Consider the following 23,516-nt stretch of genomic DNA (forward strand, 5'->3'; position numbering starts at 1 on the left):
AAACCCAGCCCTAATATATATATATATATATATATATATATATATTGACCTTCTTTTAACTTGAGTGTCACATTTTTGGAAAAATGCAACACATACATATATTTAACATACAAAGGAAGGAGTACAAAGCAAAAACAACAACAATAGTAAAATAAACAAACAAGTCATAATAATTTTAAAGAACAAACAAACCTGTGTGAATATCCCCTTACTATGGCTCTCTAGATATAAAGCAAATAATTCTACTGTATTTACTTGCTGAAGAGGTCTATAATAGTCTAAACTTTAGATTAAGATTTGTTTAAACATTAGCCACAGATTTGTAATTTGTGCATGTACAGCCTTTTTGCTGCCTTTACAATTTTTCTTTTCCTCTTTCATCATGATTTCAGGTGCTGCTGTTCAAAAACCACAGGTGAAACCACAGACAAATTCATCTAAATCTAAATAATTTGTCCATATAATACACTTCAAAGATGGTATTTCCAGACTGCAATATAAAATGATCTTCCTTTATGGATATTTGGAAGAAAGAGGAAAAGTATTGTATAATGCTGTCTGAAGTATGTTTTATTTTCATTTAAATGTATGTTCATTATACTGACAGAATGCAGTCTTAAACAGGAATAACAGAATCGATGTTAGATGTTGTAAATTCACTTTGACAATATTTTTACCAGCGTTGCAAAAAGCAGATAATAATAGCTGAGTGTGTTCATATTGCAGAGAATCTGTTAATGACATTCTCGCCCTTCTCTTATTTCACAGAGAAAGACAACACCTAGGAAAAAAGAAGACCAAGGTAGGTGTCTTTCTCTTCAGCATTCTTCTGTATATAGACTGTGATGTTGTCAAGACTGGTGTAAAACTCTCTTATATATTATTATTTTAAACATTTAATGTGATACACATCATCAACCTTATTGTTGTTTATATGAGGAGGGTCATTCAGGTGCTAATTGCTGGGAGCTCAGTGAGTAATTCTTTGAATTCAGATCCATGTGGCCTTCCCAATACACTGTGTATCATCAAAATGATAAGGGTTATCTCCATTATCATGCAATAATATTTGGGTAGTTGAAATATTTCTGGGAATGTTTGTAGAGTGTGAAACTTACTCCATCTAAAACTACTTTAAACAGCAATTATGATGCACTCGCTTTTATGACTTCATATTAATTCATAATTTGTACTTTTTCAAATTCATTTGTCACACCGCAGGACTGTTTAAAAGAAACCAGCAAAGGTCAAATAGTTATAAAAATGGTGAGCAACTTAAAGAAAGTGCATTCATCTAAACTGTAAACTTAAGTGTTGGAAAAAAAAAGCCCATGGATTTATTGTTTGCCAACTACACATTTATGATTGGCAGTGTACCGCAGCTCTTTCCTGCACCTGTTTAAATAATTTATTTTATAACAAATAGCTTTCAGTCCATAGAGCAACAGTTTAGCATGGTGTGTAAGATCTCTTTACTGTCTTGTCAAGTCAATAAGTCCATATATTAAATAAAAAAAGTGGAAAAAATAGAAGAATTCAAATTATATATATTGTTTATAAAATAAGAGCGATAACAGACTGTAACATGTAATTTAATAAAAAGAAAATTATCTTTGTTTTGTGTGTGCTATGAAATCAACATACAACCAATACGTTTTGGTATTGAAAAAAAAAATGTTCTATTGAATTGCATCGCGGAATATTCTGTTAATCACCAGTCATGATGATTCTCGGAACCATGTCACGATCATATGCACAACCAAAAACAAAATGAGCAATCAGCTCGAAACATCACGTTTCTGGTAAGAAAACAATTAAAGTAGTTTGGAAGTAAAGTTAGATGGCAACTGTGTACCGACCTTGTTATGCGTTTTGTCATTCTCAGAAGAATTACTTGTAAACAGTCAGGAGAGATTCTCATTTTCCTCCAAAAACACTACCACATCATTTTATTTTCAGAATGGTGAAACTTCGTGCTCAGCTTAAACAAGTGCTGATTTTCAAAATTGCTGCTGTTCGGTTTTGCTCTTCTGGGACTAAATAACAATCCTGAAGTGCTGAAGAGACTTTCACATGCTGTTGAGGTTGGAAGGGGTGTCTTTATGTTGATGGGAAGTAGAAGTGGTCAAAACAGTATATTACAGAAACGGAACAAAATTACCTCGCTTATTTATTACTGTATACTTTGAATGATACATTTCTGATTTAACAGAGTGTTTTGACCAGTGTGATACTTTTAAATAAGCTCGAGTGTGCTGACAACTGAAGTGATAGAAGCTCACAGTTGAAGTTTATTATCTTCATTACTTACACCAGTGGTTCTCAAACTTTTTTACACCAAGTACCACCTCAGAAAATATTTGGCTCTCCAAGTACCACCATAATGACCAACATTAAAATACAGTAGCGTAGTAGGCCTAATTATTCAGCTACAGCTATGCACAGTTAAAAAATTAGGCAGTTTTATTCCTAATAAGAATATTTATTATTGTCTGCCACTTTAAACATTGTAAATACAGTTTGAAAATTAACACTGTACTGTGCTTACATACAGGTAAATAAAAAAACTTAAATGATTAAATTAAAATGTACTGTACCTAAAAGTTAAATAAAAACTGCACTGTACTCAAAAAGTAAAAAAAAAAACTGTACTGTACTTAAATGTAAAGTAAAACGTACAGTACTTGGTCAAGAAATTAACACAGGCATCATTTAGGCACCTGGCAAACTTTTTAAAAGTGTTTTAACAGTGTTTCCCAACCTTTTTTTCTTCCACGGCACAGTTTTGATATGTAAAAAATCCCACAGCACACCACTGAGCATTACAAGAGATACTACAAAAGATAGAAAGGGGAAACATATTTTTTATTTTTCCAATAATTAAACATTGCGACATCAGAGCTGGTATTTTGGCTTTCTATATGCTCAGACACTTGCACTTACTTTCTGAAAATCATACTCAAATGAAGTTAATGAGGTTTTTGACGAGCGAGTGACAGAGAACTGCGTTTTGTCCATCATTAGAACGGCCGCCTCTGAGGCAGTAAATTAATAGCATCACGTTTTCACCAGTTTGCAGGTTATAAAGTTTATTGTAGCTATATGGGCGCTCAGTTTCTCTCGTTATTAATACATTTGACCAAAATCTCACGATATAAAATACGAACAGCTATGATATTTAAAATGTACAAAAGTGTATTGGCTACAACTAGACAGCAAATGCTAAGACTCTTCTCTGCTCTTTATACACACAAAAACAGTAGCCTTTATAGACAGCGTTTCTTGAGTAAAGGAAACGTTGTACTTATTCAAACATCAGCTCTTTATTTAACCTTGCATTGAGAAGAAGTAGACATCTGTCTTCAAACTGTGTGTCGTGGCGCTTCATTCTGAAAAAGATTATCACTATGCCAGTCAAAAGTTTTTGAACAGTAAGATTTGTTTTTATGTTTTTAAGATGTTTTTTAAAGAATTCTCTTCTGCTCACCAAGCCTGCATTTTTTTATTTGATCCAAAATACAGCAAAAGCAGTAATATTGTGAAATATTGGTACTATTTAAAATAACTGTTTTCTATTTGAATATATTTTAAAATGTAATCTATTCCTGCGATTTCAAAGCTGAATTTTTATCATCATTACTCCAGTCACATGATCCTTCAGAAATCATTCAGATATTCTGATTTGCTGCTCAAACAACATTTTTTATTATTATTATGTTGAAAACAGCTGAGTAGAATTTTTTCAGGTTTATTTGATGAATAGGAAGTTCAGAAGAACAGAATTGATCTGAAATAGAAATTTGTTGTAACATTATAAATGTCTTTATCGTCACTTTTGATCAATTTAAAGCATCCTTGCTAAATAAAAGTACTAATTTCTATCATTTCCCAAAAAAAAAACAAAAAAAAATTATACTGACTCCAAGCTTTTGAATGGTATATGTATAATGTTACAAAAGCTTTTTATTTCAAATAAATGCTGATCTTTTGATCTTTCTATTGGATCTTTCTTACTACTCAAAACATTTTTTGGATAAGTTTTGGATAAGAATAAAATGTCAGGTCCGACAATATCGTGTCTTTTTAAATTTAAATCTAGCTTTATTCGCATTGGCCCATGGAAACCTCTATGAACACACTTGACTTGACTTGGCCAAACCTACAGTATGTATCACACTCATATCACATCTTGTTTTGGATAAGAATAAAACGTCAGGTCCGACAATATCGTGTCTTTTTTTATTTAAATCTAGCTTTATTCGCATTGGCCCATGGAAACCTCTATGAACACACTTGACTTGGCCAAAAAATCGCGGGGGGCGAATTTACAAAAAATGGTTTCTGTTTACGTATTCCACACTCATGAGTCATGGCACGCACACACATTAGGATAGGCTAGATGCCTGCCTCCGCTGCGAGTCCCTATCAATCACTTTACAGATTCAACTACTTTCTTCTTCTCCTGCCTGGCTCTTTGGCCCGCATCACTCACCACAGAGCAAGCCTGTTCTTCATAATGCTGCTGTGAAAACGTGGGAAAAGCCGACCAGGAAGAAGTTGGGGTGAAGCGATCTTTATATACACTGTTAGACTTTTTATTGTATTTTTGCGGTAACTTACTGGCAGCACTATTGCCAGTAAGTTACTGTAACTACCCCTTTACAGTAGCTTATCGCAAGTTCATTTTACAGTATAATGCCCTTACCGCAATTTCATTTTACAGTATGATGGCCTTACCGCAATTTCATTTTACAGTAAAATACCCTTACCGCACCTTAATTTTACAGTACTATATCCTTACTGTAACTTAGTTTTACAGAATAATAATATTACAGTAATTTTACTGTAATTTATTTTACACTATTTATTTTATAAAACCTTTGAATATTTTACATGAATCCCATTGAATTTAATAAATTCCAAATAAGTGACCTGAGTCCATGTACAACAGTATATTTTTTTATTCACTGTCACTTTTTAATACATCCATTACTTACTTATTTATTGTGCATTATTCTGGAACATTGCAAAAAAAAAAAAATAGATAACTGAATTCATAACAACAAATCAAAGCAGAGATCATGACAATATTGCAACAAAAAGAAATATGGCAACAAGCATCCCAGTTGGTCTTGGCTGCATGGCCTCCATAACCACTGACAGCAGATATGAAACAAAACAGAGGGGAAATGTGTGAGAAATGGTCAGGAGTTTATATCATCTAAATTTGTTCATGGACAGACAAGGTAACAACTTGTGCAACAGCAGTTATTCCCAGTATAGTACTGTTTAAACAGTATTGCTTTTTTGCACATCCTTGTCAGGGAACTCCATTAATTGCCTGAATGTACAATCATGTTAAAGGTACACTGAGTAACTTAATGGCCCTTCAAACTTAAACCTTTGTCTTAAAGTATATTTTTAGTTGTGACAACTCTTGATCCAAGGAATATCAGTGTGTATCAGCTCCAAGGAATATCAGTGTGTTTCAGCTACTGTAACATTTGTATTGTTTGTAAATATTAGAGCAAAACAGGCTTCTGAGTCAATCTAGAAGTACTCTTGAAGAACACAGGATTATAACCAAAATAAATACTAAATCAAGGTACATAAATGGCTGTCATCAAATTCTCCGAAATATTTTAATCCAATTAAATTGTATGGAAACTGGAATCATATGGAATCAGAATAAGAGAATAAGAATAATTGTGAATCAAACTGAATTGAATCAAGATCAGAACTGAATTAAGAGCTTGTGAATCAAATGGAATTATGAAATCTCTATCAATCCCCAGCCCAACATATGAGTGATCATATAAAAAATAAAAAGACACTCACAAAGCCAAAGGTGCCGTGATTCTAGGTGGCCCTTAAAACAGTCTCTGGGGTGTAGTTGGCTCCTGCTGACACAAGAAAAAGGGAGGATATTAAAGAGTAACTTTATAGTCCTTCAAACTTAAACTTTTTTTTTTTTTTGGAAGTGTTTTAAAGTATCTTTTTAGTTGTGACAGCTCTTGATCCAAGGAATATCAGTGTGTATCAGCTACTGTGACATTTGTATTGTTTGAAAATATTAGAGCAAAACAGGCTTTTGAGTCGATCTAGAAGTACTCTTGAAGAATACAGGATTATAACCAAAATGAATACTAAATCAAGGTACATAAATGGCTGTCATCAAATTCTCAGAAATATTTTAATCCAGTTAAATCGTATGGAAACTGGAATCAGAATAAGAGAATCAGAATAATTGTGAATCAAACTGAATTGAATCAAGATCAGAAATGAATTAAGAGCTTGTGAATCAAATGGAATTATGAAATCTCTATCAATAAACAAGAAGCCATAATAAAGAATGCATTTTCTTTCTTAAATTCATTGATTATAATTTTACTTGAATATATTTTTTTTCTCTGGTAACGTTATATGCACTGGCGTAAATGTTTCATTTACGAGAGAGAGAGAGCGCGCGGCATATAGGCCTACCCATCTTGCACGAGAGAGAGAGAGAGCGCTCGTGCTATTTCAAATGACGTCACACACATTTAACGGCATTTAACGGTATTCATTTAACTGAGGAGTAAAATATACCATAACTAGCAGTAAAAAAGTCGAAAAATAATTGTTCGTGTAAATACTACACATCTATACTGGAAAGGTCAGTATAGTCACTATACTGTATAGTCACTATACTAGTCAGTTGCAGGACAATTGAATGAGTTTCATGAAAGCGGCAGTTTTTGAGGAAAACGAACTTTTCCCTCAGACTGTCCTAGTAATAGCCTATAATTAGATTTTCCATTTACTTTCTTCATATTTTTTAATTTAATTGATATTGATAATGGTTTACGTTTTAAAAGTAAGTGAAAAGTACTTACCACAGGAAAACTCGCAGCTGACGTCTAGCGATTCACTCAGAGGGGAAGTCCGTTATGCGCACCGGACACAAGCCTCAGTTTATATAACCTCTGCCAGGTTGTTGCGCGGGCTTTGCGCGCGAATATAATTTTAATTTTGTGGGGTGTAAGCAAAGTTTATATATTTTATTTTTTAATCATTTTAAAAATACATTTATTTCACCACACTTGTGCTTACCCAGAACATCTCTTTAATTATTATTATTATATTAAAACATTTCTGTCATAGCTGCAGTTAATCTAATGTCACATACTGTGTCTGATAGTTAAAACATACTTACAAAGCCAAAGATGCTCAGTGCTGTGGCTCCTAAAATAGCCTTTGGGGTGTAGTTAGCTCCCATTGAAACAAGCAAAAGAGAGAAAAAGAAGAATAATTATTTTTCGCCAGTGATTATTGACTAATCACTATATGTTATGAAAATGATAAATCATAGATATAAATTAAATGCTAGATTGATCACTTACACAATCAGATTACAATCAACACTGAAAAAAGAGAGAATATATACAATAAAATGTAAAAAAGAATTAATATGAAACTTAAGAGAACACTGACTTAGATGAGACCTTGCTTCTATTAACAAACAAGAAGCCATAATAAAGAATGCATTTTATTTCTTGAATTAATTGATTATAATTTTACTTTAATATATTTTTTTCTCTCTGGTATATGCACTGGCGTAAATGTTTCATTTACGAGAGCGAGAGCGTGCGACATATAGGCCTACCCATCTCGCACGCGAGAGAGAGAGCGCTCGTGCTATTTCAAATGACGTCACACACATTTAACGGCATTCATTTAACTGAGGAGTAAAATATACCATAACTAGCAGTAAAAAAGTCGAAAAATAATTGTTCGTGTAAATACTACACATCTATACTGGAAAGGTCAGTATAGTCACTATACTGTATAGTCACTATACTAGTCAGTTGCAGGACAATTGAATGAGTTTCATGAAAGCGGCAGTTTTTGAGGAAAACGAACTTTTCCCTCAGACTGTCCTAGTAATAGCCTATAATTAGATTTGATATTTACTTTCTTCATATTTTTTAATTTAATTGATATTGATAATGGCTTACGTTTTAAAAGTAAGTGAAAAGTACTTACCGCAGGAAAACTGGCAGCTGACGTCTGGTGATTTACTCAGAGGGGAAGTCCGTTATGCGCGCACCCGACACGAGCCTCAGTTTATACAACCTCTGCCAGGTTGTTGCGCGGGCTTTGCGCACGAATACAATTTAAATTTTGTGGGGTGTAAGCAATGTTTATATATTTAATTTTTTTATCATTTTAAAAATGCATTTATTTCACCACACTTGTGCTTACCCAGACATTATATTGAGAATGCAGATTCATGTTTTTCATCTGCAGAACAATTTACAGTAGCACTACTGCTTTTGAGCAAACAGTAAAGTACAGGAAATTCCCATATACAGTAAATTACTGTAAATGGCATTAAAATACCTATAATTCAGTGCATATTACAGTAGTTAACTGTAAAAAGTGAAAGTGACGTCACATGTGGCCAAGTATGGTGACCCATACTCGGAATTAGTGTTCTGCGGCAAAACATTACAGCAAAATCTAACAGTGTAGGCGGAGAAAAATACTTCATCGCTCCATCTATAGCACATTGTGATTGGATGTTTACACTGTCAATGCAGGAGACAAACCAATGGGCCACTGACTGCTCGCTGTCCCTGCGTGATGGTCCTCGAGAAAAAAAAAAAAAAAACATTTTGTCGGCCCCTTAAGTGCGTCGGCCCACCGGGAAAATGCCCGGTATGCCCGATTACCAATCCAGCCCTGATCACGGCACACCACACACTATAGGAGCAAAACGGTTAAATCTAGGATTCTTTGTCCTCATGTTTGTGGTCTCTCACATTTTGAAGATCTTATAAGATTTTAAAAATCTTTTAGTGTGTACCCAGCATTACACAGTTCTCTCTAAAGTTTTGACAGCTCTGGCACATTTGGCTGTGTTAATTGGAGCATTCGCTTCTACGGCATTGTACTTCTCAGTAACTGCAGTGGATTAAGTGCTTGTATTGAGAAAGTCTGATCTGAACACATTCGTAAATTGATTCTTTCTTCCGGACGTCTTATGTTCACACCAGTTTCAGCAGGTTGAACATCCCCTTGATTCAGGCAGTTGATAAACTGAAGATAACAAGTCAAGTTATAAGTTATCTAAGAACACAACTCTTCTTCCTCTTCAATATCATTCTCAGTTTCCTCACGTGGATAGGTTGCTTCAGGATTACTATCTGGAACACTTTTCTCTTCCATAGATCTGCTTTGAGAAAACTGTAATTGTATGTTATGATTTAAGAATTTTGTCACAAATTTGACACTCCTGGTGAACACCACATAAAACACCTGGGATGTCAGATATGTGATCCTTTGAGTTAGCTTCAGGCAAGGGCTGCTGAGCACCAGTCAAAGCTGCCAGGGTCGACTGAGTGGGCTGTAGTGGCAGGAAAACTCCTCCTCTGGGCTGTCCATTATTGCTCACTGATTTAGCGGATAGGGTTGTGGAAACAACAATTGCTGCTGTGCGTCACTTTATTTGTCCTTTGTGAAAGAGAAAAGTGGACATTCGCTTTGGGTTTTGAAAGGCCACCCACTGAGCTCCAGCACAATGCTGGAGTGGAGCAAAAACAACAAATCATAAGCATACGCTTTCTGGCTTTATTTTATTCTTTATTTGTATTTTATTTTGCCTAATTGCTCTCTATTCTGTCAGTTTCATAAGACACATCACCTGTTGTACTGTATTTAATGTACACTTGATTGTTTCCATTGTGAATTATTTGCTGACTGTGAACATTGGCTGTTAAGCATCAAAATGGAGTCAAGTGGTTGAAAAATGAGAGGGCTGGTGATGTCAGCTAAAATCAAAACTTTTCAGAAGTGAAGTAGGTCAAAAATCTTTTCTTTGGAATTATGTGCACAAATGCAACATGCAAAATAAGACCAGGAACATGTTTTAGGAATAGTGCCAATACTGCTTTTATGTTACATTTTATTTTTACAGGTTTGCCAAAAATGCTGGTCATCAGAGACTATTTTGGGGTTCCCAGTCCTTCGGGTGGACCGCCGCTGAATGCTCAGATTGGTGATGTCATAGAGGTCATCTATGCTGATCCTCACAGCTCCTGGTGGGAGGTCAGATAAAGTGCAGTAGTATTTAAACACCAAATAGTAGAATTGTGTTCTGTGGTGTCATGGGACCCTGAAGCTTGATCACAACATATATCAAAGCAAATAGGGCACATATAACCTTTTCTACAAATATGTCTTCTGACATTTCAACCAAATGATAAATGCAGTAACCAGTATTTCCATAGCCAATGGACTGTCGGCCTATTTAGGTTAATTATATATTTTTTTATAAAACTTTTTTATTTTGAAAATTAATACAATTATTCTGCAAGGATTCATTAAATTGATAAAATTTGCATATACAGTGGTAGCCAAAATTAATATAAAATTAGCATTTTTTTCTGTAGTGTGTCAGTAGGAAATATCTTGTAATATCTTGTAATGTAATGTTTACATTTCCAAACATTAATTTTGCCATTAATTGTAATAATCCAGTGTGATTTTTGTTTGCATAAGAAGTCTGACAACAGCCAGTGCTCCACACAGATTTGATCTCATCATCATCCAGTCTGTCTGGAATGACATGAAGAAACAGAACAAACTGAGACAGACTAAATCCAGAAGAACTGCGGCAACGTCTCCAAGATGCTTCAGGAGACCTACCTGCAAAGCTACCTGAAAAACTGTGCAAATGCACCGAGGGCAAAAGCTGCTTTAAACGCAAAGGATGGTCATACCAAATGTTGATTTAATTTAGTTAATAGAAGTTAACTGATAAAGAAAATCTATTTATGACATTATTTTTGACAGCATCCTCATTTAACAGTACTGTAGCTTTGCAGACAGACTGGATGATGATGAGATCAAATCTGTGTGGAGCACTGGCAGACAAAAATCTCACTGGATTATTACAATTAATAGCAAAATGAATTTTTGGAAATGTAAACTGATATTTCCTACTGACATACTACAGCAAAAGATAGAAATAACTGACTTAAAACCATTTTTAGCTGGTGAAAATACTAGTGTTGTAATAATTTTAGCCACCACTGTATTTATAGTTGTTGTTGTCTTCTTAATTTGTTAAATTATCTAATTCATTAATATTACTCCGTACTCACATCGCTATAATGTCTGAAATATTGTAATATTTGATTATTTTTGATCAGATATACTACTGTAAATACAAACACATCTGTACTCAAATTAGTACAACTTTAGTACAATATACAAAAGTGTAAACTATAAATAATGACTGAAAACGTTCCTTTTTTTCACATTGCTTTCTAATATGAACTGATACCTAAATGAGCCATCAGATATAGTGACTACAGAGCACAGTCTTTGTTCAGGCATGTTTCGGCATTGCCGTTTTGTCTCTAGCTTATTGTCACAGACTGTTCCTGCGTTATTTATTTCTGGCTCGTGCCGGGCTGCTGTGGCTCTTTTTCTCTATGGTTTATGGTGGCACTAAAACCTCATCTTCCTCCTGGTGTTGCTCCAATCTTGCCGACGCGTCTCGAACAGCTCGGCGGGGAATAGACACTTAGCGAGATTTCCCATGCTTTATGCTGGACCATTTCTGCCTGATAGCAAGCAGAAAAAACCCTACAGCTCAAAAATGGATGCCAAGAGATTCACCGAGCCAACAGACTGAGACAGGCAGCGGCTAGACGTGCGTGACAGCCGTGGTTCTCCACGCACCAGGCAGGTCACAGAGGGGAGCGAGAAGCGCTGCTGTTGAATGATAATGCACATCACTGGTTTATTTTATCTTGTGTGAAACGACACTTAACTCTTAATAAGGCTACTAAATCTTCAGAGTCCCATGACACCAAAGAATGGAATTACAGAGCTCTAAGCATTCATCTCCCATGTTACTAAAAGACAATTATCTCTGTCCCGTTGCCAGAACAGTGCAATCGATCACTGTAATTTAATTTGATCCTTTAGGCTGCCAACTGTTTACTCTAATGGGGTAATAAGTTTAATCTTTATCATACGCTTATCTGTGGCCTAACAAATATAAAGGGCTTTCAAAAGCTACGGCGAAACATTATTAAGCCGAATAAATCATGAATACAGTTCCAGTTTGGGGCTCCAATCTAATTTGGGGTAGAGGTGCATTTTTCTGAAATTCATTTCATACTTGTTAAAGATGATCTTAAAGGGGGCCAGGAAAGAAAAATATATATTTAGCAGTATAGTTGTTTGAGAAGAGGCTCATTACACCCTCAGTCAAACCTTCAGCCAAAATCGCAATTAATCATAGGCTGCTAAATTTTGGCATCTGGTTCCACCGCATTCACAGCGCATTATAACCTCCCAGCTGTTGTTTCATACCGAGTCGGGGGGAATTGTCGGTTTTTATCCAAAAATATACTGATAATTGTGGATGAAGCCATGCAAGAAATGAGCCTATTTTAAAACTGGCATCTGGCCTGTGATTGCTCAATACAATCTATTGCACGAGGACATAATACGAAACTCGGGTCTAATGTAATTCATAAATCCAAAAATGCTTGGAGCAGCAATATCAAACAATGGCTTATTGGCGAGTGTCGTGATTCACGAGGTTCTGCTGTGGAAGCTGTATGATTATTCACCATTAGTTGATGCTTTCATTCTGATGCGTAACGGAGTTTAACCGTGGGTAGGGGCTGAACAGTAATTAACTGTGGCTCTAAATGAGATTCACTGCTTGTTGTGAGCTAATTGTCTTAGATTTATTAAAGCAAAGGGGAGGGGGAGCATCGCCTCAAGGCAAATATAATGCAATTAACAACCACACGTCTTGGCAGGGCAAAATCCTGACAACGCAAGAGACCGGCTTCTTTCCAAGTGATGCAGTCAAACCCTGCCCATGTGTATGTATATTTTTATGACTTGCATAATCATTTTAATGCTGTTGATTTCTATTTGTGTGAACTATGTACAGTACATCAGTGGCCAAAAGTTTTGAATAATTGTGATTATTAAATGTGTTTGAAAGAAGTCTCTTATGCTCACCAAGGCTGCATTTATTTGAACAAAAATCAGTAATATTGTTAAGTATTATTACAATTTAAAATAACTGTTTCTATTTGAATATATTTGACAATGTAATATATTCCTGTGTTGGCAAAGCTGAATTTTCAGCAGCCATTATTCCAGTCTTCAGTGTCATATGGTTCTTCAGAAATCATTCTAATATGCTGATTTGGTTCTCAATTAATTATTAATAATGGTTTGTATTATCAATGTTGAAAATGTTTATATATAATGAAAAACATAAATGGGTATAACTTGTAGTGTATATAAGTATGACATTGTTTATAATGTTTCTCATCCTCAGGTACCGAGGACAGTCGACTATTCAGCTCAACCCTGGTATGTCTCAACAGTAAATGTTTAATCACATTTATTCCAATGTCCACATGACACAAAATAACCTGCACAACTGCATGTGCTGAGTATTGTTGTTTTGGTTTTAACCACGTGCATGTTGGCTTGTGCGATCAGGTTCGCCGGGCCCATGGAGAGGCACCACGCAGAGTCTGAGCTCATGGAGAGAGAGAACAGCACCTACCTGGTGCGATACAGGAGCCGGGAGAGCAGAGAGTACGCTATCAGCATCAAGTACGTGTAGCTATTATCCCACTTCATATATTTGAGCCAGCATGTTTTTATTGCGCATAAAATTGGCATGACCGATAGTCATGAGGTCCTTGCACGAATGTCCTTTTGCATGCAAAGCTTAGATTTCTTCATGCATTTCCCTCCATGCCACCCAATGCATAATGCATCGTGGAATTTGCATACAGCTACTATGTGTAGCATAGATGTGGTCAGTGAGTGATCACGTACATACTCACTGTGGGCTTTATTACCTCAGAACATTAAATAGTTGCATGTCTCATGCTCATGCTCATGTCTAGCTGTGACATTGTTGAAGTGGAAATATTGACAGTCTTGCAATAGTTACAGCAATTCTCTGCCATCTGCAGGTACAACAATGATGTAAAACACATTAAGATCCTCACCAAGGAGGGCTGCTTCTACATTGCTGAAAGCAGGACGTTCAAGACTGTGTTAGTAAGTGGGTTTGAGTTGCACAGAAACTATGGTCTTCATCATCATTTGCTCTATTTATCATCACCGTATGAATACATATGTAGGGTGCTATAATTTAGTGTCGCTAGCTGTGCTGCAGAGACCTGAGCTTTTTTTATCGAAAAACCAGAACATGTGCTGATCTGCATATTTCTGTATTTCATTAGCATAATTAATAATGGGAGTCCAGCTATTAATCCATCAGAGTCTTCAATACTACTGCAACCTTGTTATGTTTTCTTCTAGATGGTTTTAAAATGATCAAGTTTCCCTAATAAAGTACACTGTGGTGACAGCATGTACTGTAAGAAGGAAAGCTTTAATGTATGCAATAGTGCTGAATGATTATTAATTCATATATCATGGTACTCCAGGGTGTGTCAAAGAATAGTATTACCATGGTGCACATCCATAAAACAATGTATGTATGTTTTTGTAAATGTGAGCATCTACACATAAGCAATTGTAGCTGTTCCACTAAGATAAAATAAGGCAGGGTTTCCCAACAGCAGCTCTGGGAAAGGTAATAATGAATTAACTCATAAAAATTTAAAATTAAGATCTAAAACTAGTTCAGGAGGAGCACGTTCAGCACAGGTGGAGGATTTTCAGATAATCAACTTAATTAGCATGATAGTACATGAATACTGTATATATATATACAGCCAACTTACCTCTTTCCCACAAACGTTTTTCTGGCATCCCTCCTCACTCCTAACTATTCTTGTCCCAGCCTGGGGATATGGGGAGTTCTCTGGGTTCCTCCCCTCGGACAGCACACCAAATATGCATGTTATTCGCTCAATCTGATGATAGAAAAGTGAAGTGTGAAATCGTGAAAATAAATTAAAATAATCAAAATGAAACACTAAAAAGATGCTATATTTTGTTTGTTTACCTGCATGTGATTTAACCATTAACCAACAAAAAAGAGAATTGTGAACATGTGAATGTGTTGATAATTATTGAAATATTAACTTAAAATTACAGGGGGACTTCAAGTAAATATTTTAGGTCACAGAGATTCAGCTGGCAAAACATTTTGGGAATCCCTGAAATAAGCGTTTAAACTTGTGATTTTTTTCTGTCCAGGGACTGGTTGAGTATTACAAACAGCACTCTCTGAAAGAGGGTTTCCGTACTCTGGACACTAGTCTGCAGGTGCCCTATAAGGAGCTTGGTAGTGGACTCGCACCTGCTGGTGAGTATCGTATACCTTGTTTAAATTCACAATGACAATATGATGACATTAGTTCAGACTGTCAGCATAAAAACACATGAAATCTGATTATTTTTTTTTTTTTTCAAAATTTGATTCAAACCCCATATGGAGATGGTTTGAAGTGCAATTCCAATCAGATTTTTACTGATGCATCTCAGTCTGGATTTTCTGGCTGCTCAAATCGGATTTCAAATAGTCTTTTGCATCATTCTTAATGTGACAAACAACAATAATGTCAAACCGTTGATGGGGATGCCAGAAGTAATTACAGTATACAGTATTCAAACGAAGCCGAAGCTGGCTGTGACTATGGCATGGAACTTCGCAATATATACCAGTCTCCTCCGTTGCTGAGTTTTTCTTGTGTGACAGAGAAGTTCTGCATCGCAACTCAATAGGGCGCTTATTTGGAGAACGAGATGATGAACCTCTATTTTTTCCTGCATCTGTTGAAAGCCTCATCAAAAAGTGGTTATGCTTGTGTCGTGCCATGCAGATAAGTTGGTTATGTCTGGACACACAAATCGGATTTGATCACTTGCAATTAACAGTCAGCCTGAAAAGATCTGATTTGCCTGCAGTCTTGGGGTATTTGGACTTGAGACTTAGACTCGGACTTGGACTCAGACTGCAATTATGAATGAACTTGGACTCGGGTGGACTCAGACTTGGATTTGTTTGAACTCTGAAAAATTTCTGTGTCCAAAATGTCCATGTCATGTGTAACATAAAAGATAAGTAACAACATAAAATGAAGATAAAAATATATCCCACTCAAACTCAGTTGATTAAAAACTAGGACTGAACACTGACTCGACAAGGTGGACTCAAACCCAACACTAACATTAGTCTCTTCTGCAACTCAAGAAAGTTGAAAAAAGTGTAACTTTTTCATATGGTGATGCGACTATCACCAATGGAAGTGAAGACATTGGAGGTTTTTTTATTTTGTTTTACAACGATGTCCAGCAGATTTGTCCAGCATCCCTTTCTATTAGTAACAGAAAAGCAAGCTCAGAGGATCTCCTGGTTCTGGCACATTGAGTCAAATAGGTAGACTCTCTGACCGGATCACTGCATCAGTGAGTTGTTGACACGAGAACAGCTGCAAACCGATCATTCCGATTCAGGAATGAATCATTCATTGCGATTTGTACTTATGCGATTATAATTTATTCAGCATGTTCATTGAAAAGAATCATCTCGTTCACAAAAAAGAAATTGCTTTTTAGATGACAAAGTCATCTAAATTACATTATATAATTACATATAATTACATCATCATTTACATGGTGCAGCTGATTGGTTTCTCTGCACATCAGCAACCAATGAGATTCCTGCTCAACTTTTAAATACTTGGCTAGTGCTTTCTGTAGCAGTTGCAGCACACTTCAGAAACCCTCCACCTTCCCCAGCTCCACCTGTATAGATCTACTACGGGGTAATTTCATGTATGTTACATCGGGGTTATTTCATATATGTTATATGTGCAGCAGCAGTATTTCTTACATGCTCACAGCAGCATATCTGTGGCTGTATTGTCAGTAACAAGTCTCTGTACTTGCTCTGCCACAGCAGAGTAGCAGATCTATTCTGCCAAGACCAAACATTCCTATGTATATTACCATGCTAAACTCTCTGAGAGTTGTCATGACAGAACAGTTTATGAAATGTAGTGAAGTAAAAATAATAATATTATGCTTTGGAATGTAACAAGTAAACATTTGCCAAAACAAAAACATTCAGATAAAGTACAAATACGTGACTACTGCCCACCACTGATGTGATATAATGCATTACAGTACGCACTGCTGTAATTTATATCCAATCAAAAACTTTCCCCTGCAGAATGTGAGTTTTTAGCTAAACTGATTTGTTGCCAAAATAGAAAGACATATTAATTTGCACTGACAATTCAGTTCGAAGAGTTACAGCCAGTTGCGCATGCCGTAACACTAGGGCATCCAGCAGCAGGAATGTCTACTAGCAGCCAACAGTACAGTGACCTGTCGACCTTCAGCAATTAAAATCACAGTCAGTGTGAATGGGTCTTCAGACAGGTCCTCTTTTAATGCCAGGAGGCATAGCTGGCTCTCAGGATGTGTTTTTAGCTGGTGACTTTCTTATGCATCCCGACACCTCTCAGGCTCTTTTGATTAAATATAAAGGTTGGGTGAAAACATAGAGTGTGCATATATGCATGTTGCTTTCATAGTGTATAAACGTGTGTGTTTACTTCAGCTCTCATTGCCCAAGATGGCTCCTCAAAAAGACAGACAGATGCTGTGAAGCGAGTCGTACGCACTCGGCACCTGGCAGCAGGAAAATGGCTGTTTGTGTCTGGCTCTGCAGCCGCTGCTGCAGGCGACGCGGCGAGAGAGAGGACTCGGCTAAACAAGACGCTGGCGCTGCGATCAAGTAGCACCGGCAATCTCTCTGACATGACATGACAGTTTGCTTTGAGTTACAGGAAAAAGCCATGATGGATGCTAAGCTCCCCCTCACCTGTAGGGACTCGGCTGCTTTTCTCTCTCACAGCTAAGAGAAAAAAACTGTCCCTGCACTGAGAAATGAAAGGGCAACTAGTGGAGACACGGAAAGTCAGCTTTATTGAACAGAGAGACCTGTCACGTAGAAAAAGGCTTAGCGAACGAATACGGCTCTGTTGATAGAAAGAAGGGGATAGTGGGGATTGTGAATTGGGGATTTCGCTGTTCTATTTGTCCTTTTTTCTTCAGCATCCTCGGCTTGTTAGAGGTGTTTATGTTCGACTGCCACTCTCAGTGACGCATCCTTTCACGAACCTCAGCAGAAAATCCGGGCCCTCGATGCATCCTGGGACAGCGCTCTCGCTGATGTGCCCCAAACCAAAACACAAATACTCCGACAGATCATTCGGCGTGTGGGCGCTGACACGTCTGCAGGCGTCGAGTGTTTGGTAAACACGTTGAACACAAAGGGAGATATTAGGGTTGTGTTTGATAAGCTAATGTGAGGAATGTTATTTACTAGACAGATGTTTCGTCTAGTAGATCGGTTTCAATTCTGACTATAGATATCCAAAGTGTAACTGGCTGCACGATTTCTGCAGTGAGTGACAGTGTCACAGGTAAAAGTAGTTGGCTCATCGCCCACTGCTTCGTTCCCCCCAAAGGAGATGCAAAGCAGGCAGGCAACCATATTGTGGATTTGACGTTTGCTAGTTTACATATTAGAAAGTCCTGGATGCTCAGATGGGCGTTCAGATGGTAACAGGACTCACGCTCTGTATGAACGCTATCACAGCTGCGTCAGTGACAGGGCCAGGAGCACACACTCATGTGTTTTTGGCAAAAGTCACCGGAACACCTAGAGAAAATGGTTTACAAAAAAAAATTTACACTTACAGGAATGAGTTGCCTATGTAATTTTTTAACCGTATCTCAGATGCTTTTGCCCAAATAATGCAGTATGCGGTTCATAAAAGTAGACCTTATGGCTGAAGTAGTCTAAACTTTGGTCTTTTCTGTCATCATTTATACATCCCCATGCCGTTCCAAACCTGCATGACTTTCTTCTGTGGAACATGAAAGAAGGTATTTTGATAAATGTGTTTTTGTCCATATAATAAAAGTCAGTGGTGTCCAAAATAGGGCTGTGCAATAAATATATGTCCATATTTATTTGAAAAAATAAATCCATGGTACTGGTATTAATCTAAATGTTGATGCTTAGCCAGTATTTTTTAGACGATCAGATGTGTGTGGCTAAAAAGTCTGCATATTCTGCATATTCTCTTTGTGAAAGAGTACCGCAGTTAATAATAATATTGCAACAGTATTAAAACATGACATTGGTAATTTATTATTATTATTATTATTTTATTTTTTTTTGAAAGAAATATCATACAACCAATATATTTTTGTCCACATTTTAATTTATTCAGTATACAAGTTGTTTTGCAAAAAAAAAAAAACATTAAACAATGCAATGTTTTGTTGTTAATTATTTTTTTTAATGTTTTATATTTTAAACGATGCATTCAAGTGATCAAAGGTTACAGTAAAGGCATTTATAATGTTACAAAAGATTTCTATTTCAAATAAATGTGGTTCTTTTGAACTTATATTTAATCAATGAATCCTAAAAAAAAAAAAAACGTATCATAGTTTCCGCAAAAATACTGAGCAGCAAAACTTTTCAGCATTGGTAATAAGAAATGTTTCTTAAGTACCAAATCAGCATATTGATTACATTTTAAAAGACTGATTAAATTGTTTTAAGTTTTATGAATTAATTTTAGACAATATTTCTGATGATAAAATTGTACAGAATCATCATCATAACAGAATTCAGAAAAAAAAAATAAACTGGATGATTTCATGAGGCCCTAAATTAAAAGATAGCTTACTCTATGTTGTTTACATCTAAAGCTATGTTTATATTCATTCTTGAGGTCTAACAAACATGTGGGATGCATTTCCTACCCCATTTATTGTATGAAATGAATATTGTATATTATATACTGAATAATATATTTTTGGCAGTATGATTGCGCAGCCCTAGTCGAAAACAACAATGGACCTTATTGACTTATTTTATGGACCTTATTGACTTATTTCATGTTCATTGAGACATTTTTCATTGAGACATCTTGTGTGAAACTTCTGTGAATCTCAAGACTGGCATATTTCAAGGAGAGTGCTCTTTCGCCCAGTGCTGTGTGGAGTTCTTTATATCAGCTTGTTTATGTTTGTTTTGTTGAAAATGTTAAGATCTCTGGGTTTTTGTGTTCTTATTTTCTTTGCTCTGCCTCGACTTGGATCCTAAGCTCCAGTGCTGTGTGAGCTTTCCGTTTTGAGTACCACCAGCTACAGTTTTGTTTCTCCCTCCCCCTCACCCTTCTGGTCAGGTACAGCTATCAGCCACCTGTCTTATTCATTTCCCCCTCCAGCCATCTCAGTCGCTGCTCCCTGTGTTTGCTTCAGCTCTCTCTGTAGTGTATGTGTGCTTTCCGAGAGCTGTGGAGAGAGTGGATCTGTCTCCACATTTTGTGTGTGAAAATGTCTGTGCATGATGCAATGCCATTTGTGCCAAAATCTCCAATCATCTTGTTGCACGTTCACATGTTTTGTCCTACTTGGCATGTCCTGTAGAAACATGGGTGTCTCGCTTTTTTTGACTTGTTTTTGTCCCCTTCTCCCTCAGTTTTGACCCCGAGAGTGCTTGGCATTGCACTGGCACGATATGATTTCAGTTCCAGAGATACACGGGAGCTCTCTCTGCAGGTGGGCGACCTGGTGAAGATCTATATCAAGTGTACCAATGGATGGTGGAAAGGTGAAGTCAATGGCCAGGTGAGGAAAAACACTCTTATACACCATTATTCACTTGAAGCTCAAGTATGAAAGCAGTTCTCTAGAGGTTTTGGTGCTTTCATGTTTGTTTAGATAGTGTGAAGCTTTTCTTCCAACCTTGCACATCATGGAACTGAACTCTTGCCCTTCCATGCAAATCACAGTTCATGGTTTCTCAAAAGGGAATTGCTAGGTACACTGCAGCAAAAAATGGTTGTCAGAGTGCTAAATCCAGTTCTGTTCACACACAGTCAGATATATTGGCCAGTGATCAGTTATCAGACAGAATTTTAATATCTTGCATTAATAAATACTGTAATTATGTTTATGATACATAATGTACTTGATGTAAAATGTTACCAACAGCTCTGTATTCTGTTATAGTTACACATTAAATCATTAGTCACATTAGTTAAAAAATAAAACTTTGATAATATTGTCTGTTATTTAATTTAATATTTTTTTTCTAATATTTTATATTGACACTACTGTTCAAAAGTCAGAAAGATTTTTTTAAAGAAATTAATTTTATTCAGCAAGGATGCATTAAATTGATCAAAAGTGAGAGTAAATGCATTTATAATGGTACAAAATATTTCTATTTCAAATAAACACTGTTCTTTTGAACATTCTTTAAAAAATGTACCATGGTTTTCACAAAAATATAAGGCAACACAACTGTTTTCATCACTGATAATAATTAGAAATGTTTTTTAAACACCAAATACTGGAGTAACAGTTGCTGGAAATTCAGCTTTACCATCACAGGAATAAATAATAAAATTAAAATGTATTAAAATAGAAAAAAAATGTTATTTATATATTTTGAAATATTACAATTTTACTGTATTTTTGATCAACTAAATGATGAGAGAGAATTCTTTCAAAAAATTAAAAATCTTACCAACCCCAACTAATTTTATACATATTAATGATTCAGTAATGAATATGTTCATGTGTTTCAGGCCTATTGATTTACATATGTTATAATATATCAGTAGTACTCATGTTCATGGTAAAAAAATTTTTTTAAACATACCCAGATCCATGACATAGCAATATAGAGGTGTGAGACAGTGACTGACATTTGAGATTGAAATGAGATTTTGGCCCACCATTTCCCTGCAATATAGCTGATCTTAACTCTCCAAGACACCCGAATCTGTCCTCAAGCCTTATTACATTCGCTTTTCTTCATTTCATATGCTCAAGTGCATTTCTAAGAGAGAGATGATTAACTGGAAGTGATGACAGAAGATGGCAGAATGACTCTTAATGATTCTTCTGCACATGTCATTATCAGATCTGACCCACAAGAGCTCTTAAACTAGTCACGAAGAAGAAGAGATACGCTCCGTTAGTCTTCAGTAATGTTTACTGATGCTGTTTATATCACAGGTGGGATGGTTCCCTTCAACTTATGTGGAGGAAGAGGAGTGATCAGCGCAGGACGTTATCCTCTCTATGCTGCGACAGTGATAGGCCACTTGTTGGCTTTGTACAAGAAACGTAATAGCGAACAGTGCACCCTTATTTGAGCGAAGCACCACAAACACAGCAATTATCAGCCTCCTCTAATGGGATCTGGTGGACTGCGGTTGAGACCTGCAGCGTGATGCATCCGAGGCCCCGTCGGCTTTGACTGTTTAATTAGTTATGAATGTCCCTCGCTGCTCCACATTCAGTCCAGACATCTCTTTCTCTCACTCTTTTCCTCCCTCTCACCCTGTCACCTCCTGAAATCTTCACACAGGGCCTGGGGCCTCCCTCTCTCTGCCTGTTTAAAATTTAAACTCCATTTCTGTGCTGTGCCGGACCTCCCATAAACTCAGGAGTGGCACGCAGAGAGAAAAGCCCTGAGCTGGCCGTTTTTTCCCTCCACTCGGCGACCTTTACGCGGTGCTTTCAGCTCACCTTGTGCTATAATTGATGATTTAATTCGCCCGTCTGACTCGGCAAAGTTTGGCTGGGACGAGACGGAGCGCCGTGCTGTCACGAAGCCTTCCTCCCTGCCTCCTCCTCTTCAGCCCTGATAACACTTAGCGGCGCTGCTCTCTCAGGGCGCTCGGAGCACTGCGCGGTGACAGGAGGCCTGCCGTTCAGTGCGATATCCATCTTAGCCGGCCTAACGTGCTGCGCTGTGATCAGTCATCATTCTGTCTGTTTCTGAACCTCAGGTGCTCCCAAGGAGAATGTTGGCACTGATTTTGGACTGAAGTCAATTTCTTCTCTTGTCATGCAACGGAACGACTTATTAATGCTGTTGTGTTTGGGGCACTATGGTTCCTAGACACTGCAAAAAATATTTGGCGAGGTTTATGCCTGTTACAAAAAATCTGCTAATGGAAAAATACAAAATACAATACTGTTCAAAAGTTTGGGGTCAATACGATTTTATTTTTTAAAGAAATTAATACTTCATCAGGGACACATTAATTTGAGTGGCAATATGTTATGAAAGATTTGTATTTCAAATAAATGCTGTTTTATTGAACTTTCTATTAATTTAAAAAAATAATTATTACAGTTTACACAAAAATATTAAGAAGCGCATCTGTTTTCAACATTGATAATAATTAGAAATGTTACTTCCAGCAAATCAGCATAATAATTTCTGAAGGATCACATGACACTGAAAACTAGAGTAATGACTGCTGATAATTCAGCTTTGCCATCACAGGAATAAATTACACTGTCAGATATATTCAAATATAAAACAGATATAAATCTTTTAGAAAATCTTACATACCCCAAACTTTCGAACGGTAGCATATGTTTAAGATAGTTTATCTGAAAATAAGTATTAATATTCTGCGTCATTTTACTTCTCAGGTATGTTT

The 23,516-nt window shown here is 36.5% G+C and overlaps 1 protein-coding gene across 1 annotated transcript in view; it reads left to right on the plus strand.

Annotated features, from left to right (window-relative positions):
- Positions 1-23,056, plus strand: part of LOC107700567 (guanine nucleotide exchange factor VAV3-like) — a 71,643-nt gene extending 48,587 nt beyond the window's left edge. The window contains exons 18-28 of the mRNA XM_016502286.1: positions 393-415; positions 769-802; positions 9,959-10,089; positions 12,828-12,893; positions 13,361-13,395; positions 13,528-13,644; positions 14,013-14,100; positions 15,211-15,319; positions 20,151-20,231; positions 20,528-20,676; positions 22,075-23,056. Of these exons, the coding sequence (XP_016357772.1) occupies positions 393-415; positions 769-802; positions 9,959-10,089; positions 12,828-12,893; positions 13,361-13,395; positions 13,528-13,644; positions 14,013-14,100; positions 15,211-15,319; positions 20,151-20,231; positions 20,528-20,676; positions 22,075-22,116 (875 nt within the window). The 3' untranslated portion in view covers positions 22,117-23,056. The remainder of the gene's footprint in view (positions 1-392; positions 416-768; positions 803-9,958; positions 10,090-12,827; positions 12,894-13,360; positions 13,396-13,527; positions 13,645-14,012; positions 14,101-15,210; positions 15,320-20,150; positions 20,232-20,527; positions 20,677-22,074) is intronic.
- Positions 23,057-23,516: the final 460 nt, after the last annotated feature.

The sequence above is a fragment of the Sinocyclocheilus anshuiensis genome, unplaced genomic scaffold (genome assembly GCF_001515605.1).
Source record: "Sinocyclocheilus anshuiensis isolate Anshui unplaced genomic scaffold, SAMN03320099.WGS_v1.1 scaffold718, whole genome shotgun sequence".
Lineage (NCBI taxonomy): Eukaryota > Metazoa > Chordata > Actinopteri > Cypriniformes > Cyprinidae > Sinocyclocheilus > Sinocyclocheilus anshuiensis.